Genomic DNA, 18,354 nt, shown 5'->3' with positions numbered 1-18,354 from the left:
GTGCCCAAACCCCGTGGGTCAGGCGGATGGAAGGGCAGGCTCTGGACATCCAGGACGGTGGCAGGGAGCCGGGCATCCCGCGGCCCGGCCCCAGGCAGGCACGCAGAGAGCAGGCAGGGCAGGAGCACAGCGGTTTATTGGCAACACGAGCAGAGGCGGCGGCGGTGGCGGTGGGCCCCGAGCGGGGTGAGGGGCGGCGGTGCTGGGGCCGCCCCGGGCCTATGTCAGCGTCTCCCCCTTGGTGACCTACGGGAAAAGGAAAAGCCTCAACCAGGGCCGGCCTCGGGCCCGGCCCGCACCCGGCCCACCTCCCCCTCTGCTCACCCGGGCTTCGATGTACTCGATTCTCCGCTCCAGCGCCGTCAGCTTCTCGTTCAGGGTGGCCAGCCGGGACCGGCACGACATGTCTGCGGGGAGGCGGCAGTGAGACACCGCGGGCCGCCGCACCGCCCGCCCCAGCCCGGCCCGCCCGCAGCCCCCGCCCCGCGCCCTCACCGAAGGAGTTGAGGAAGTCTGCGATTTTCTTGATGGAGCTGGTGATCACTTCGATGTACTCGCGGTTGGCCCAGTCCTGGTGGATCTCCCGCTGCACCGGGTCCTCCTGCACCGACATGGCCGCCGCCGCCGCCGCGCCTGCGCGGGAGCCGCGCCCCGCCCGCCCGTCCGGTGCCTCAGGGCCGCGCTGCCTCAGGGCCCGGCCCGGCCCCGCCGCGCTCCTCGCTGCCGTCCGTGTCGCTGCCGCTCAGCTCCTGCGGGACGGGCCCCCGTCAGTACCGGAGCTGCACCCCCGCCCTCCCTCGCCTCGGAGAGGCGCAGCCCGGCGGCCCCTGAAGTACCTCCTCAGCGGGGCCCTCCGCTGAATCCTCCTCGTCCCCTTCGTCCTCATCCGAGCCCCTCTCCTCAGAGGCCTGAGTCAAAATTTCTTCTCCCTAAGTTGAACACAAGATCTGTACTGAGTGTACGTGAAGTGGCCAAAGCGTGCCAGGGTGGGATGGGAGAAAAGGGCATTTTGTTGCCTTCTTAAATAAAGAGTTTTAGAATTTAAAACATCAGGTTTGTTTAAATGTCCTGCTTCCACAGTGAGATGAAGAGCCAAAACTGGCTTCTTTTAAAGCCACACATGAAAGTGTGTGAAGGTGTTCAAGTGACCTTTATCTCTTCCCTCTTGTGCATGAAGTTCTCGCCAGGGAACAGCCAAAAAATCCCTGTACCTGTTCATTATGATCAAATCTGACCCCTCAGTGCAAGAGCCTAGAGATGCAGACTCTTAATCTTGAAATAAAATGCTTCTTTCTCCTGCACTTGACATGACTGTACTGTGGTCACACTGAATTTGGCCTTTTAGCTATATCCACACACAAGGGGAGAGTTAGAGATGTGTCTAGAGTTGGACAAGATGAGCATTGTCCTCTCCCAGATTTTAATTGCCCCGGGCAGGGCAATGGTTCTCACCTGAAGATCCCGATTTTTGAGGATGCCGACCCAGAAGGCCTCCTGGCAGTGGTTGAACGCCAGCATTGCCTTCACTCTGTACACAAATTGTTCCAGAGACTTCTTCAACAACGGCACATGGTTGGTCAGTCCAATGTCTTGGTGAATCTATGCAACAGTAAAATGTGATGAGGATTGATTCTTGCCTAAGTGTTCTGGCTGTTTAAAAGCCATTGGTTATCAGGTGGGAACGGACATGATCCCCACAAAGCTTGCCCACATGATATCACTTCTTGGCCAAATTATAGCTATTATTAACAAAAAAAGCTCAGATCAGTATTTTGTCTAAACCGATTCCTTAAAACAATCCAAATATCCACATTCACCTGCATTAAAATAAGTCTGTTTTTATCATGAACTCTAGAGAGAAGCTACTAACTCCTCTGCTGAATTCCCAAGCTCAGAAAAGAAAAAATGAGAAAAGTGTTAAATATACCACTTCCATCACAACCTTTTCTTCCTCAGTGCCTCAAGCAATTCCTTGGAATGTGTGTGCACTATAATCTCCAAATCCAGCTTCTCTGGAGCAAAGAAGCATTGGCTTTTGGAGAACTAGAACAGGAGGAACAGATGGAGTTACTGTAAGCAAAAGCCACCAGAGGAAGGGCAGCTATGCCAGGTATCCTAAGAGATTTAGCTCTGGGTGAGCATCTCCTGCTAGGCTTCAATCTGCAGTACAGAACAGTCACTGCTAAACCAGAAATCCTGTCAATCTGCCAAAACTTGCACAATTATTTTGTATGCAATATTTTCCTCTTTCATGAGAATACTCTGTAATCTTCTGGGATTAAGATGCTCTCATTAGCTGTATTCTGAATTCAGGTCACCTACATTTCTTGGAAGAGTTCAACATGCCTGGGCAGAGGGACACTGCTTTGCTTCAGGTTCTGCCAACAAGGAATGGGTAACTGAGTACCAACAGCAAGCTGTTCTCCAGCCTATGTAACAGGCAGGAGCTAACAATCATCAGCACTAATCAGAACCTAATCAGCAGAACCCTTGCTAATGACACAATCAACATTTACAGAGCTCCCCAAGCCCTGGAACCTGCCCCACTGTGTGCAGGCAGATTGGAGACTCAACAAAGTACAGCACTGGCAAAATTCTGTCTCCAGAAACTGTCCACGTGCCCAGGGTTAGGTATATAAACAGAAAAGAGGCTTGGTGTGAAAGGGGAAATGACAAATACTTAGGAAATGACAGGTGAAGCTGACTGCTGTTGCCTGCTGTGTAATGCTCTTTAAAGACACATGTATTGAGGGAGAGTGACAAATCCTTGGTCACATTGCACCATGGGTTAGTGAGACTCCCTGAGGTTTGTGTGAAAGTGAAATGAAGGTTGGTTTAACAAATGTTGGTGTCAACTCCTCTTCCAACAAGTATGGAACATTGATTGCATACATTTACTTGCCCCAGATTCAGCTTCTGCCTTCTCATTCTTGCAAAATGCTTTGGTAAAGAGATCTGTACCAGAGAAGTGGTAGAACACAGGTGTTCATTAACTGCAGCCCTGTGCTAACAAGGACCATGGGACACAGCACTTGAACATGCTGGTCAAAGATAACATGAAAAGCTGCTGTGATCCTGCTAACAAGGTGAATTGTGACTTTAAAGCAGGCACGAGGATTGCACTTTGAAACATAAGGACTTTTTAGCATTGTCAGGGTTTCTGCCAGCTTCCCCTTTTCACCTTGTGCTGAGAGGTGCAACAGCATCTTCTATCTTTAGCTAAATATCTATGCTCCTGATGCCAGCTCTTGCCTAAATGGGTAGCAAATCTGGCTTGGGAGCCATGCTGGTAGCTGGCTTTCTCCCTTCAGCTACTTTGGCAAAGCTCTCTTCTTGGACAAGTGTTCATGAACCTTTCAGGAGTCAGGAACAAAGCAGCACACAGGAAGATCTTCCTGTCTGCTCCTGTGTGATTCTCTCTTGCAACACAGACTGTCTCTCCACACTGTAAGCAAAGTTCTAATCCCCTCCTTCCTTCCTGCCCCGTCTCCCACAGAGATAGACTCTGTTATCACCATCCTCCTTCTCCCTTTGCCCTTCCAGCATAACATAAAAGCCATCTAAGAGGACTTTGAGCAGGGCTTTTTCCCATCTACCTCCTGTTGCTGATCCTTCTGAGTCACAAGGCTGTTCATCTTTGGCAAAGCTTCTCTCCTATGTTATCAATCTGGCATTTGTACTTTGTTCAAGGTCTCTAAGATCTTAGCTTGTATTCTCAGAAACAACCTCTTAGAGATGCCAACAACTAAAGATGTCCAGAACCTCTGTGTTAAAAAATATTATGCTAACCTGACCTAACATTCAAGTCAGGCACTTCCAGGATAAATGCTTCAACTTTTGGCCATTAAACAAGGCTATTTCACCTTCTCTCAGAATTTTTGCTTGCACAGACATTGCTGGAAGCATGCAAATAGAACCTGCCAATGCCCTAGAAAAGCAGTGGAAGGGAAATAAAACCATCCTTAGGTCAGGAGTTTGTGCTGCAATTGGAACTTATCTTACCTTGGAATGGCCACACATATGATGAAGTTGCCTGGTACTCATCTGCAAGGTTTTCAGCAAACTCTGCACATCATCCTGCAATAAATAAGCAGATCAGCAAATCATTCTCAAAGGACTTTTCCATAGGGAAACAAGAATATTGAAACAGCCTTAGTCCTAGCAGTCCTTTCAAAGGGTTATGGGATAGAGGTGAGGTGTGTGTATGCAGGAAGTATCAGTCATGGTTCCCAGCTGGCTGCAGCCATTCTGTCCCCAGGATTACCGTGTGCTTTTTAAAGCTGTGGTCCAGGAGAGGCATGGCCAGCTTCAGAAATGCTTCTACAAAGAGGCGGCCATACTGTAAAAGAGAGATAAATATCAGCAAATTTAAACTCCTTCTCAAAGAACCATCACAAAGTCAGATGAGATAATGATACAATCTTCCAAGCTACCCCAGAGACTGTTCTTGCTTAGAAAAAGATTATATTCATGTGAATATGTATTGTACATATGTGCTGTACTGGAAAATATAGGATCAGTAAAGGGTACCACTTTAATCACTGCAAAGGAAGGACAAGGTCTCATCATTGTACACATCCCTGGTTTTATCCACTGGGCATCTGGGAATAATACTGAACTAAATGCAAAATGTTAGAATCACTACACTTTGCTATATATGTGTATAGCAAAGTGTATGGAACACAGTATGTGCTCCTTCCAGAGAATCCAGTACCCACTCTACTGCACTAGAGGCAATGATTCAAGAAAGTTGTTACTTAAAACTACTTTCTTCAGTTATCTTGAATTTTTGCTTACCTTCAGGCAGATGCTGAGTACAGGCCTGCTGTCAAATACCTACACGGACAAGAGGAAAAACAAGTCAGATCAGTCCACAAGTCTAAGGAAAAGCACAGCACCCAATTAAAAACAGCCCTTCATGGCACACCCCTGTGAATGTATGAACCCTGCTCTAAAGCAACATCCACACTCAAGTTTCAGCAGGAACACCACATAAGCACATGAACTGTAGTGGCTCTCAGGTGGAAGCCCTTGGCAGGATTGCTGTTCAGTGATCTAAGGTGCACCTTTTGCAGATGGCACAAAATTATCTCAACGAGTCTAAAGTTCTTAACAGTTTGGGACTCAAGAGACCCAAGCCCAGCTGATGGGAAAATAATCACATAACAGAAAAAGCAAAACTGAGATGGGCAAAATAATAGGAAGGTAACCCTGGTGCTGCTATGGACTAAACTGAACTAAGGGCAAAACTGAACTAAGTGGTTCAGCTTTACCCTTTATGCTCTCCAAAGGCATCTGGAGCACAGGCAGGGTTCCAGTGAATGCTGCTGTATAGAAAAACTTGGGCTTGCCAATCATCACTTCAGATATATAAAAATAAACAGTAATGATCAACCTAAGCAAGGAGAAAAGTTGAGCTGTACCTATCACCTTCTGGCCCAAACAGCATCGCACTCAAGAAACACTGAATGAACCAGCTCCAAAACAGAGGGGGTTATTTCATCCAGTGGGACTGGGCACAGATTATAACTGGCTTTAATTATCACCTCCAGCTTGTTCCACTAGTCAGTCACACTTCGTTTTTCCCCAGTGCTCCTGAGCCTAGGAACACCAGGCCTTACTGAGAGTTTGGGGGCAAAGGCAGAAAAGCAGCGAGAGCCTGACCTTGACCAAGTTAATGAGGATGTGGAAGTTCCGCACAGCGATGTTCCAGCGCAGCAGCTTCTCCAGTTGCACCTACGGGATGCAAGGGGACAGAACCCAAGAGGCTGCATTTCCTCTCACTTTGCTGCATGTGCTTTCAGCATTTGCTGTACCCAAAGCACTGTTGTTGTTGAAGACAAAGGAACAAAGCTTCACACAAGCATATTTATCACAGCAGAAACACTCCATGGCAATTCCAGCCTGATCAGTGGCTTCAAGTGCTAGGAGTTAACTTGCTTGCTCTCAGAGCAGCTCTTGGTTGCAAAATAATGTTGTGCTCCCACACGGGTGTGCAGACCAACTGCACAGTTTAGTATTTTGCTGATTAATGCCTCTTTTCTGGTTGCAGCTTCTGCTGGATTTTTGACATGGTGCAAATCAGGAAAAAAAGATGCTACTTATATGTTACCCTGCATATCAATGTCAATATACACTGATGAAGGAAGGTGTCTGACTGCATTTCCTAGACAAAGTTCAGAAGTAAATTCCTTTCCAATTTATACATCTATATTGTACTGTCCAGTTTAACCTAAGTTTTCTTCCCCTTACAGAGTCCAGTGTATTAATTTTCCTACCTCACTTGAGTCTGATGGTTTCCCAGCTGGGATGCTTTTCACTGAACTCTCCAGCTGAGCCATCATTACTCTGAAGAAAACTGGGAATGTCTGCCTGTGGAGAAAACAAAAGAACTGCAAGTTAGCTCTGAGCATTTTGATAGGCTGTTTGTCACCAGAATGATGCAGAAAACTCAAAGGTTGCCCAGCTGGGCATCCTTCTCAGTAGGAAATCACAGAATATTGGCCCCTATTAGCTGGTATAACCCAGCCCAATTGCCCAGACAGATGGAGAATCCTGGGAAGTCACTAGCACTTCCTCAGTGTGAATGACACTTAGACACCACCACTTCCTTGTAGCTGTAGGGGTGCACAGTGGAAGGATGGCAGCTCTCAAGATAAGATGATTTTGGAAGTTTCAGAGTGCAGGAACTTTCTTCACCCCTGGTTCCAAATTCCCATGCTGGGGCAGAAGCACCCTGAGTGTGTTTTTGCACACTGCATATCTGCCCAGATTGCCTACAGCCACCCCAGGCCTCTGGGGCTGACTTTTGGAGTGCTTTATACCACAGAGACAACACTGATGACAGACAGCAGTTCATTCTCCAGTTAAAATGGCTCACAGCAATAAACTCAGCATCATGTTAAGCACAGGACATTCCACTTTGGCATAAAACTACCCCATGCCACCTGTTGCATAGTGCCAAAACAATGTTTACAAGTGTCCAGAGTAGCCACCACAGTACCAACATGAAATCACAATAGGCCACAAAATAAGAAAACTACATATTTAAAAGCAGAAAATATCATTATGTGTATCATAGAATTCAAAGTTTCTATTGCTACAATTACCTGCTTAGGGTAGGGTAAGTAGAAGAACATGCATCTTTGGGAGAGTTCATCAGTTCAGGAACACCAACACTGGAGATTTCCTCTATGGCTTTCAGGATGTTGTCTGTGTGCTCCAGGTAGACACTAAATCCAAAACCAACATAGCTGATCAGTAGATGCTACACAGAATGACACAACAAGGCCTTGAACACTGCCCTACCTGAAACATGTGGCCTAAAACTGTCAAGCTTTTCCCTGCCAAAGGCAATCACATGCAGGAAACCCAAAGCACTACTTAGAACTGTCACAATGATGTCATTAAAAGCTACCATGATCTGAAACGTACATGGATTCAGTATTCCCTCATTTTAGTATTTAGGAAGGGCAGGCTGGGAAGAGGATGAGATTGAATTATCCTTTCTGAAAGAGAACACCCAATGAGTGACACTGAAATGGCTGTCTGCTATAGGCAAGCTGGATCAGGAAAGCCAGCAGAGCCTTCTACAGACAGCCAGGAGTACCCCCATGCTGCAGGCCCTGATCCTCACGGCAGACTAACCACCATGACACCTGCTGCAAGGACAGCCCAGCAGGGCATAAGCAATCCTGCAGTCTCCTGGAGGCCATTGATGAGAACTTCCTGACACAAGTGACAAAGGACCTGATGAGGAAATCCTGAGGTCCTGCTCAGCTGGACCTCACACTTCAAACCATGAAACTCTGGTTTAGAAAGAAGAAAGAAAGAAAGAAACTGTGCTTTAGAAACAGTGTAGAAACAGGGCTTTAGGCCAAGCTGTGCAAGCATGAGGGCTGTGATTCAGAGGGGCCATTCCTCTGTAGCAACAGTAATCACTAAAAAAATAGTGTCTTGGTGTGCCTAAGGGAATGGCTTGGGCCTTACCAGAGCAGGGTGTGCAGGGCACTGTTGAACTGGCTGCCCTTCTCTCGGTCTCCACTGGGATTCACCCAGGACTGGCAGAGGAACTGCTTTGCTAGAGAAGCTGGGAAACATAAGGGACAACTTAGTGAAAGAAAAATAATAATAAAAAAAATTCCTTCTTCTATATAAAAGCTGCATGTTCAAATGATTTTTTGAAAGACCACAATATCACTACCCCTCATGTGCCTGACCTTTCTAAGTCAGAATGCATTTTCCCTAAAAAGCTGCAAGGCCACAAGGACATGTATCATGATAACAAAGTATTTGCACATCCAGCATGCTCCTGGTCTGGAATACCTGCTCACATCAGAACCACCATCCACCTCTGGCCACTTCTGACAAATTTAAGTCAAACTTTATTTGTTTGGCAGCTCCTACAGTGTGCCATCTATTTGTTTTTAATTAGGCCATGTGCAACCCTTAGGGTATCCATTTCTAGAAATAGAGTTCCAATAACAAGTGACTTGGCCTTTTGGCCACAGCACTATAGTAATAAATGTGAACAGACAAGTTTAAAGTCTACAGATTTCTGAAATCAAAACTGCTAACAAACCTGCTTGTCTCTTGCAGAAATGTTTAAAATCAGGAAATGATTAGTTAAAATAGGTTATTGCCTGCCACACTCAGTCATTCTCCCAACATAAGACTTTAAAATAGCAAAATTGTCTTTAAGAAGGGAAGTTACAATTCTGTGTGGCTATGGGGATTAGAGAAGGACAAATTCTAGAGGTGTCTTAGTATGACAAGGAATGGCTGAGAGAGGCAACTGTCTGGAATCTTTATTACAGTGTGTGCTGAAGTGGAGATCAAGTCGTTTTCTTGTATATTCCCTACAACCATGCCTATCCTTTATCTGCTATTTATCTTATGTAATGGGTCCTAATCTTTGAGAGAAGCTTTCTTAACTGGAAACATTTGTTGCATGGGGTTAAGAATTTGCAGATTTTCCTCTCTCTGCCCTGGAGTAACAGCTGTATTTGCAGCTTATTTCAATAAATTTTGGAAACAAGCTGTCACAGACATCTGTACTTACAGTAGGAAGTTACATCAGATCAAGTCTGTGATCACCTCCACAACCAGTGATTAAACTGGTACCAACACTGAACAGCAGGTTCATGCTTAGAACTCCTGAAAGTTGTGAAGCTCTGATTTTTAAAAACACCAGCTGAGAGAGCTGGAGTCTGCCTGTCTGCATGTGACTGAGGCACAGTAGAACACATACCAAAGAGGGTCCAATATATTTACTGCTGTTCCCTTTATTAATGGCTAGGACTGTTCACCTAGTAAGATTACCAGGATGTGAAAGGGAAATCTCTCCCTTGAAAGGCAAAGACCACACCAAAACTCATCTGAGATGAGTGACTCTTCACACATTACCCATTTTCTCCCTCTTCCAGCCAGACATGGGTTTCTCAGCAATGGCAATCAGGAGCTGAGTGAGGATATAGGCACAGTGGAAGCTGGGAACACTCTGCTGGAAATTCAGGAGGTACTGAAAACTCTCACTGGGGATGAGAAGAAAGGGAAAAAGTAAAAAAGTGCAGACAGGGTAATGTCTCAGACACACATAAATAAAAAGGAAGCATTAGACTATCTCAGATCCAAGGTCTCCAGATCCCAGTGTTTTGTCTCTGGCAATGTCCTTCTGAAGAAGGGGTGATCAGCCACTAATACATAGGAATTCAATCACTGAAAAATTCTCTCAAGCCCCAGCTACTCTGAGTCTAGCAACAGCTTTATATACTGCTTTTGCCTAGTGTACCTGTAAGCATTTTAACTCTCCAGAACATAGCCATTCTACTAATATCCTTGTCTCAGACAGCATACAAACAAATGAGATCCACAGATTCATGCATGTTTTACATTTTTTAATCCCCTTTAACGAGGTTTGACTACACTGCCATTCAATTAAACACAAAGCTCTGTTTGGAGTCAGTGTAGTCTCTATGAGAGCTCCCAAACACACATTTGCCCATAATGCCCACACAAAACAGAGAAAAATCCCTGAAATTTGTTCATTTCAAACATTGTGAAATAGAGATTCTACCTTATCAGTTCCTCAAGAAGAAGAAACTCTGTCTCTCCTGGCTTTAGCCTGTCTGCAAGCACCTGGAGAGCTGACCTCAGCAAGTCAGTATTTTCATGCTGAGAAAAACCATTCCTGAGGGGGGAAAAGAATCCAGTTCATAATCAGATCAGAAGAGATATCAGATGCAAATGCATATCTAAGCCTATTTGGCAAGATGAAAAATAGAGAAGCTGGATATTCAAGATAAGTCCTGCAATATGAAAGTTATAAAGGGATATAAAAAATTGAAAACTCAATGGTAATGGAAAGCATTGAGCACAAACAATATCAGCTTTTCAGTTAGGCTGCAGATCTAGCTTGGTGAGGAGAGGCCACTTGCCATAAGTGGAGGTCCATATATACTAAGCCAATGCCATACAGACCTAAACCAAAGGATGTATAATGACAGTGGCTGTGCAATGCAGTGATCATGGGTGGTCACCTCCTGAACAGCTGGTAGGAGCCTAACAGGGGGGAAACTCTAGAGATCTTCATTTATTTCTCTGAACTCCCAGTGTCTGTGAGGATATCTATGCTAGAAATAATCAAATATATCCACATGCCAATTCTATAGACTGAACAGGTAGACTTGATAATGCTAATGCCCAAGTGCACCTGTACCACACAAGTTAATTAACAATTGGTAAGGTAGAAGGCCTTGACTAAACAAATGTAAAAAGAGCTGCAATTTGGTTGCTGAATTTCAGTGGCTGGGCAGCTCAGCCCAATATATAAGGCTGTCTGACCTGCAGCAAAACAGATTTTACACTGGACAGCAAAACTGATCTTGGGTTGTCTGGTACAAAACTGACCAGGCTCTCTGATTTACAAAATAGGTGGACTCAGGAACAACCAACACTCACAGTGCCTAAAGAGGAAATGACAAATCTGGGAATGGTCAGGAGTGGATCAGGGGCCTTCAGGCTCCAGTAGAGGTCAACAGGAGACAAACCTCAGACAACTTTTTATGCACTTACTACTGTTCATAAAGTACAACAAAGGTAAAATGCTTTCCACATGCAAATCCAAATTGGGGTTTAGAAACTTTTATGATGCTATCCTAGATTATGTTAGCAGATGCAGAAGTCTGCAGGCTGCACAAGCATTTCTGAGTTGGATATTTATGAATCCAGCTTGAATGCATCAACAGCATTGGCTTTTTGCCAGTGAAATACAAATTCATCCCTTCTCACTGGCAAAAGAAATTCTTCCATCACTCAGGATTCAGGCAGTGGCAATTTAGCAAAGGATGAGGGGAAGGAAATGGGAAAGGATGGGTAAGAAAATCCAAGATCCCTAGGCAGACTGGAAATTGCACAGCTAGGTGTGCCAGTATGCCCCTTATGCTGATCTTGACCCAAAAGCCAGATTGAATTTCAGTGCTTCATCACCTACAGCTTTAGCACTGCTCAGAATCAGGCAAAGAAACCTGGCTTTACAAAGAAGTGCTTAGAAGCCTCCACCCACTGCAGTGGGTTGTTTTTCATGGCTGACAGGCCTTTAGCAGGGTGCAAACACTTTAAAGAAAAGAAACAAGAAGAAGAAGAAGCAATAAGTAGGTACAACAAGAAGAAGAAGAAGCAATAAGTAGGTACAACTATGAACTTTTATTTTAAACTCACCAAGCAAATAAGGAGCGAAAAGTCAGTAGCAGCAGTTGGTAGCAAGAGGACATCAGCTGGTGCTCCTGGATGTTCTCTCCTGGTTTATCTTCTGCACCCTGATTTTGTACAGCTGCCTTTAATACAGATCAAATAATCCATTAAACACTATTCCAAACAAAGATAATGGCACAAGAATCATTCCATAAATTCCACATTTAAAAAAACTGAAGAAAACAAAGAGACTCTTCTCCCAAACAAAATTAAAAGTATCTTTCCAGGAGACAAAACTTTAGGGTTTTTTTTGGTCAAAATTGCTGTCCACTAACCTGGAAGTAGTTATGCATGTTCTCCATGTGCTTACACAATGGCTTGAGTAGATCAACCACACACATAGCAACTTCCTTGGGAGATCTCTGACACAGATGGGAAAAGCCAATATCCTTGTTGCCTCTTTCCTGCAGCAAACCCATAAGATAGAAGTTGCTTCATTGGCCTCTCTGAGAATAACTTCAATTGTTACATCTCAGACTGCTGCCAAGCAGTGCAATTCCTCATGCCATACAGGGTCAGGAAGGGTCACAGGGTAGGAAAGTTGGCTTCTGCTGAACAAGCACCACCAACTCACACAAATGGATAACATTTGACTAAAAGGATGAAACTGATCTGACACACAGCTCTCTTACAGAATCATTTAGGTTGGATCAGACAATCCAACATTTTACTCAAACACTAAGAGAAGACAGTCTCTGCATGTGGGAATTAAGATAGGTAGAAAGATAAGGAGAAAGAACAATGACTATGAAAAGCCCAGCCAATTGCAGTGCATTTCTCAGTTTAATGCAGTGGGACATGCATTTACTTTCCTCCTGAAGGCATCAGCAAGGAGTCCCTGCACTCAGAGGGGTTTCTAATGCAGAAAAAGCAGAAACATGGGTGCAGCAGCTTCTGCTGGCTGCTGCAGCCATCTGGCCTGGCTAAATTGGAGCAGCACAGCCAGTGTCCCCAGGGAGGGCTAGGAAAAGAGTCACTTGAGTTTTGAGGCTACAAAACTCCCTCAGTTAAATACCCTTTCCTGAGACATGCAGAGAACCAGATGCTGCAAACACTTCAGCAAGAGCAGTGTACACAAGTCTTTTGAAAGAGCAAGTGCTGCTCTGGCACGCAGCTGGGTGTCACACTTCCTTTAACTAACAAGTGAAAGAAATTATGAAAAACATTTCTTAGGAAAAGCCTGGAAGCCCTTGACGTGCTCTGCCTCAGCCCAGGACCCACAGCCTGCTGCTGTTCTTGCCTTTGGAAAGGGCACCCTCCTCGTGGAGCCTGAGGGCAGCACATGTTCCAACTTCCAGCACAGGTCATCCAGAAGGAAGCAAAGCTCAGCAGGCCCCAGCTGCACAACTTCACGAGCCTGCAATTAAAAGAACAGTCAGTCCCAGGACCCAGATGTAACTGTAGTGCCTTGAAGCTCAAGTTTACCCTGTTTCCAGTTATGACTCCTGGACTAGGTTAACCTCAGGAGGGACTTATTTGGTAGATGCTTGGTTTTATGCTCCCCCATGGGAGCATAAAACCTGGATGGGGCATTGGCTCTGGTTACTCAAAGCATGAAGCCATCCTGATGCTCCAAACAGCTGAGGCAACGTCAGTACAACTTAACAACTGAGAAAGAACAGATTTATATACATTGACATTAAAATAAGCTCCTAAATATAAAAAGAGGTTTAAGTCCAGAGAATCACAGAATTCACCAACTGAGTAACAAGGCAAGAAGTATTTTGAAATAATGCCACATAGCCCAAGAGACTTGTCAAACAGTCTTCCAGCTGGCCTGTGACCTGCATGCACAGACACAGCTGTCTGCAAGGGCAGACCAGGCTGTGCTCCAGCCTGCCATGGCCTTTTCCCATTTCATGCATTTACTGTAGCCTGACAAAATGAGACTCCAGATGGAGTCAGCCTGCCTACAAAGAGGGTATTAACAAAATCAAGCACATCTATTTTCCACAGCCATAGCAATGCAGTTTTTACAAGCTCCCAGATGATATACAGCACCCTGCTCACTGAGAGCACTTCCATGATTCCACTCCAACATTTGTGCTGTTTATGATCTCCTGATGCCTTGAGACCCTTGAGTTTTTGCAATAAAGGTTTTAGTTTATGTCACAGGTTCTTTTTGACAGGCTTAATACTTAATACAGACTTGAAAATACCTAAGAGTATTTACAACCCTGTATCTTACCTGTGCTCAATATTAAAGTCCCTTTCTTTCCATTAGGTCTATATATATATATATTATACAGTACCTTTCACCTTTTATGCAATATTTGCATTAGTTTGTTTTTGACATTACTATATGACATGTCTGCTCTTCTCAGGAAAGTCTCTTTTCCTCAGTGCTTTGAAGTACTTGAGGCCAAATGCTCTCCTGGCCCTCAGCTCACAGCCCTGGGCCAACACATCTTAGCACCAACCTGTTGTGCACTTCAGTAGAACAGAGGGCTAAAGCCCCTGAGAGAGGCCATTCCACAAAGCCTCATCAGTGTGGGCTTCAGGCTGCTCCACTCACCTCTGTGTGCATCTCTGTGTCCAGGACAGACTTTGTGAGCAGCCCACAGTGCAGCACAGTGAACACCTCGAGGTCCAGCTCTCGGAAGTACGGGCGGTAGCTCTGCAGCTGTGCCAGAGGATTTCCTGCCTCTCTGTCTGCAGCACTCTGAAAAGGAAATTGCAGGAGAATGGCCTCTGCAGGGATAATTTACAAAATTCTGATGGGAGGCAGGTGCCAGAAAGCAGAACTGAACCACTGACTGTGATTAACTTTGGAATGAACAACCCCTCCCTCAAAGCTTTTGTTTCTGCTTCCATGGCATCTTCCCTGTTCTGGCTTCCTTGCAAGTCCCCAGGGCTGCACACGTACCTTGTCCAGCTCAGAGAGCTCAGTATCAGGCTGGTTTCCCTCAGAACTGTCTTCTGCTTGAGAACGATCTGCAGAGCCAGCTTTGCTGCCATCAGCCTTCTTTTTCCTTCCTTAAACAAAAAAGCAACTTCAGACTCAAAGGCTGCACACTGTGCTCAGCACTAGGAGCACTTGGGACCAGCACAGGCTGGACTTCAGTCAGCACTAAGAAAGCATGAAGCACAGGTCCATAGATGAAGTGCTCCTTCAAAATACAGTATGTAAAGTGATGGATCCTCCTCTTGTCAAAACTTCCCTTCTGCCTCCAACATGCTCCTACATAACAGGCCCAGACCCTGCACAATAGGTTTGGCACAGGAGGGAAAGGCATTCTCATCTATGGCCTCCTCCAGTTGTTCTTATTGAATGAAATGTGAATTTTTGTCCACTTTGGCTTAAGGCAGACATGTTCCCAGGAAATGCTAATCTAAACCAGAAATAAATCTAATCTAGAAACAGAACTAGAGACAGGAAGGACAAAGCCAATCTGATTCAGCTTGAAAACTGAGAGGCAAGTTCTGTGTCTTCTCTGTGGGAGCTAGCAATGGAAAAGGATGAAGGAAAGATTTCCTGGTGCAGCAGAGCCATAACAAGGTTCCCAGGACATTGGTTAAGTACAACCTAAAGCTCAGGGGTTTACAAGGCAGCTCAAGCCACAGATTCAGTACCAGATGATGCCACAAACCTATCAAAGACAGAACTTGCTGCTGCAGAAGCAGAAAGTACTTTGGCAGGTGAAAACAATCAATGAAAGCCCTGGATTTTCACTGTTAAATGCAGCAGCTTTCCCAAGGAGACAGACTATCCAACACCTATTTGGTGTAGGTTATTTTTCCATCTCCTCTTCAGCTGCAACAGGAGTTGATGAGGTAAAATTTCCATCTAGACAGACTTTGCCATAAATTTAGTGCTTTAGGCACACACAGGTGCTATCTGCCAGCCAACCCCCATCACATCTGTTTGCTTAAACATTTTAAATTTTCTTTACCACCTCTTTTCCTGGCCGGACCGGCAGCATTAACGGATGGTACAGCCTCCGGGGCCTCAGAGTCAAAAGTAGCTGGTGGTGGGACATAGCCAGGGGTTGCTGAAAGAGCCAAAATGTAGAAACTGGGTTAATTCAACTCCTGAATGACAACATAGAGGCCAGATACATATCTAAAGGAAGTCTCATAAATTTCACTGTCCTGGTGAAAGTGTGGAGTGGTGAGGTAAGTGTAAGAATTTACCTGCTAACGAGCAGTGAGCTGGAACAGCAGTGAGTAGGGAGCAGTGGAGCAGATCAGAGTGCCTGGGATCTGGGCAGGCTACTGGGAGATGGACAAGGTGTGTCAATACTTGGGGGATCTGCTAAAGTCTGTGTGCTTGTGACTCTAGAATGTGTAAATTGTGTGCTTCTCACTGAGGAAGTGATTAAGAACAGTTTGGATTTGGACAAATTGAAAATTATAGCTGTCCATGCACAAACTTTTAAAACTGGAAAACTGTAGTGTGTGTTACCATTTGTTTCCTCCATTGATGTCTAAGGCAACCCCTGGTACAGGCCCAGAATGTACAAATGTTTCATACTCACCTGCCAAGCATTTTCCCAGCACATTCTGCAGCTCTGTGATGTTCTGTAATCGAGTTAAAACTTTCCCCTTCATCTCAGCATCCTGTTGCTGGCAGAAGGCATTTACAACCTAGAGACACAAACCAAGCTCACTGAATCAGGGAGATTTGTACCCACTTTGCTACTTTTTCTTTTCTGAATAACATTCTCAAGTTCTGAATAAATATACAACACAGCACAAGTGGCCTGTGTGACCAGGTTCACACTGCATGAACAAAGCTCTTCAGAAGTCCATAAGAACATGGATACAATTGGTGCAATCTAAAAAAAGCAACAGGACAACACCTCTAGATAAAATATTAATTGAACAAGAGGAATCAGCAGACAGCACATTGTCAGATTCTGTGATACCTGTGGCTCTGAAGATCCCTTGGCACTTCCCAGGTCTGCCAAGAAAGAGGCAGTCCTGGGAGGAGAGCAGAAGGACTGGAAATGTGGAATTGCACCACATCTGCCCTTCTCATGTTATGAGAACCCCAGCAGGAAAAATCCCACTGACCAATACACTGTCCAAATCTGCTTGAAGGCACTGCATTTTACTCTTCTGTCAGCTCACAGAGGTATAGAACAGAGAGTACAGAGCACCCCAAGAAAGGAAATTTACAGCCTCTCTGAAAGTGGAGCACAACCTTTCTGTTAGGTAACAAAGACCACAGTAAAAGACCACAACATTCCCTCCCCTCCAGCTTCCCCTCTCCTGGCTGACCAACCTCAGCTCTCCTAGGCTTCCCTCATCTCCCCACTCCAGAACCTGCAGACAAGGCTCTACTCACTTCACGGAACCAGTTGAGAGCATAGAACAGGAGGGAGCACAGAAATTCACGCTCCTGCTTGGACAGAGAGTCCAGCTTCCCTTCAACCTCCAGGTCAGTCAGGTACAGGGGACAACCTGGCACAGAGCAAGAAAAGCATAGGTTGGACTGTGTGCTAGCCATGCTTTGGTCTTTGCATAGCCCAAGCCTCTTACCACAGCCTGCATCAATTCCAGTGGCTGTTTGGAGTAAGGCCCATCAGCCACTCCATCCCCAGACAGAGCAACTGTCTCCCCTGTCTCCCTTCCACTTGCTGGGCACAGAGCATCTCAGCCTCCTCACAAAATGCACAACGCCTCCTGCAGCTGGAGGAAATCTGTGCAGATCTGGCACAGGAGCAAGGCAGGCAGCCAGGCTCTATAAAAAGTGCATTTCCCATACCTAGTAAGGCATCAATCTCCTCCAGGCTTCCACTGTTCTGCTCTGCAGTGTAGAGCCTCAGCAACCGGAAACAGGGTGACAGACACAGGGGTGACACTGCCCTGGGGGAAAAAAGAAATGGAGTGGGTTTGATGTTTTATGTATCTCAGAATGCCCATCACTTTTCCATTACACCCTCTGTGCTTCCCAGCTACCTTGCCTATGCCTTCTATTTTGCTTCTTGCAAGTCCCAGCAACACAGAGCAGAAATGCACCATGAGGGTTAGAAAAAAACTCCCACAAATTAGTAACTGGTGATTACCAGTTTTCTGGAAAAGCATGTAAGGGCAGAAAAATGGCTGCAATGAACAAAAAATGGGGTCAGATTTACTTCTGGTGGAAATCAAAAGTTGAGTAACTCAGAAGGAACTCTAAGAAATTAGAGTTGTGTGCACAACACAGTTATAAGCAGAGGAGAAACCTTCAATGTTTCACAGTGTGCCATTGCTCCAATTCTGAGTGATGAAAATTAAAATTTTTCCATAGATGCATGCAAAGTAGCTATATTTTCTCTCATTTTAAAATGATCATGTCTTTTTTAAAGAACAGCTAAAATCTCAACAAAATTTTACTACAACAAATTACAAACAATGTGCAGGTGCAAATAAAAAAAAAGAGAGCCTTTTATAACTTTAACAAGTCTATGACTCTTATGATTCTTTTAACTTAGGTGTCTTCCTGTTTACTTAGAGTTTTTTACATCTTACAAGCTTCCTGGTCTATTTGCCAAAGACAATGCCCTGTTTCTTCAGTTGAATTTCATTTTTGGCAGCATGTTTGTGGGTTTAGCACTGTCTATCATCATGACACACCCAAGATCACCTAAACAGCCCAAGCCAGAACAGACCGCCAGC

The 18,354-nt window shown here is 45.1% G+C and overlaps 2 protein-coding genes across 2 annotated transcripts in view; both read right to left on the bottom strand.

Moving 5' to 3' along the window:
* Nucleotides 1–118: 118 nt before the first annotated feature.
* BRK1 (BRICK1 subunit of SCAR/WAVE actin nucleating complex) lies at nt 119–645 on the bottom strand. The gene is made up of 3 exons (XM_036391006.2): nt 496–645; nt 325–407; nt 119–246 (listed from the first exon to the last, which is right to left on the bottom strand). Exons 1-3 carry the CDS (start codon nt 611–613, stop codon nt 220–222), a joined length of 228 nt encoding a protein of 75 aa, XP_036246899.1. The 5' UTR covers nt 614–645; the 3' UTR covers nt 119–219.
* A 17-nt stretch (nt 646–662) lies between these two features.
* Nucleotides 663–18,354, bottom strand: part of FANCD2 (FA complementation group D2) — a 34,793-nt gene continuing 17,101 nt past the window's right edge. Inside the window, 21 exon segments of the mRNA XM_036391000.2 lie at nt 663–749; nt 837–929; nt 1,453–1,599; nt 4,003–4,077; nt 4,265–4,339; nt 4,798–4,836; nt 5,665–5,736; nt 6,279–6,372; nt 7,110–7,232; nt 7,990–8,089; nt 9,406–9,533; nt 10,076–10,189; nt 11,719–11,834; nt 12,027–12,155; nt 12,992–13,108; nt 14,267–14,413; nt 14,618–14,727; nt 15,645–15,743; nt 16,230–16,338; nt 17,042–17,157; nt 17,462–17,562. Of these exon segments, the coding sequence (XP_036246893.2) occupies nt 672–749; nt 837–929; nt 1,453–1,599; nt 4,003–4,077; nt 4,265–4,339; nt 4,798–4,836; nt 5,665–5,736; nt 6,279–6,372; nt 7,110–7,232; nt 7,990–8,089; nt 9,406–9,533; nt 10,076–10,189; nt 11,719–11,834; nt 12,027–12,155; nt 12,992–13,108; nt 14,267–14,413; nt 14,618–14,727; nt 15,645–15,743; nt 16,230–16,338; nt 17,042–17,157; nt 17,462–17,562 (2,182 nt within the window). The 3' untranslated portion in view covers nt 663–671.

Source organism: Molothrus ater, chromosome 11 (genome assembly GCF_012460135.2).
Source record: "Molothrus ater isolate BHLD 08-10-18 breed brown headed cowbird chromosome 11, BPBGC_Mater_1.1, whole genome shotgun sequence".
NCBI lineage: Eukaryota > Metazoa > Chordata > Aves > Passeriformes > Icteridae > Molothrus > Molothrus ater.
Note: the sequence above shows the minus strand (reverse complement) of the source record. Positions and strands in the feature narration are given on the sequence as shown.

Bases quoted from the DNA above. Each gene is read 5' to 3' on its own strand.
- BRK1 (XM_036391006.2), bottom strand. From the start codon at position 613: ATGTCGGTGCAGGAGGACCCGGTGCAGCGGGAGATCCACCAGGACTGG. The intron at 408-495 runs GTGAGGGCGCGG...GCCTCCCCGCAG, and splicing joins AGACTTCCTCAACTCCTTCG to ACATGTCGTGCCGGTCCCGG. The intron at 247-324 runs GTGAGCAGAGGG...CTTTTCCCGTAG, and splicing joins TCGAGTACATCGAAGCCCGG to GTCACCAAGGGGGAGACGCT.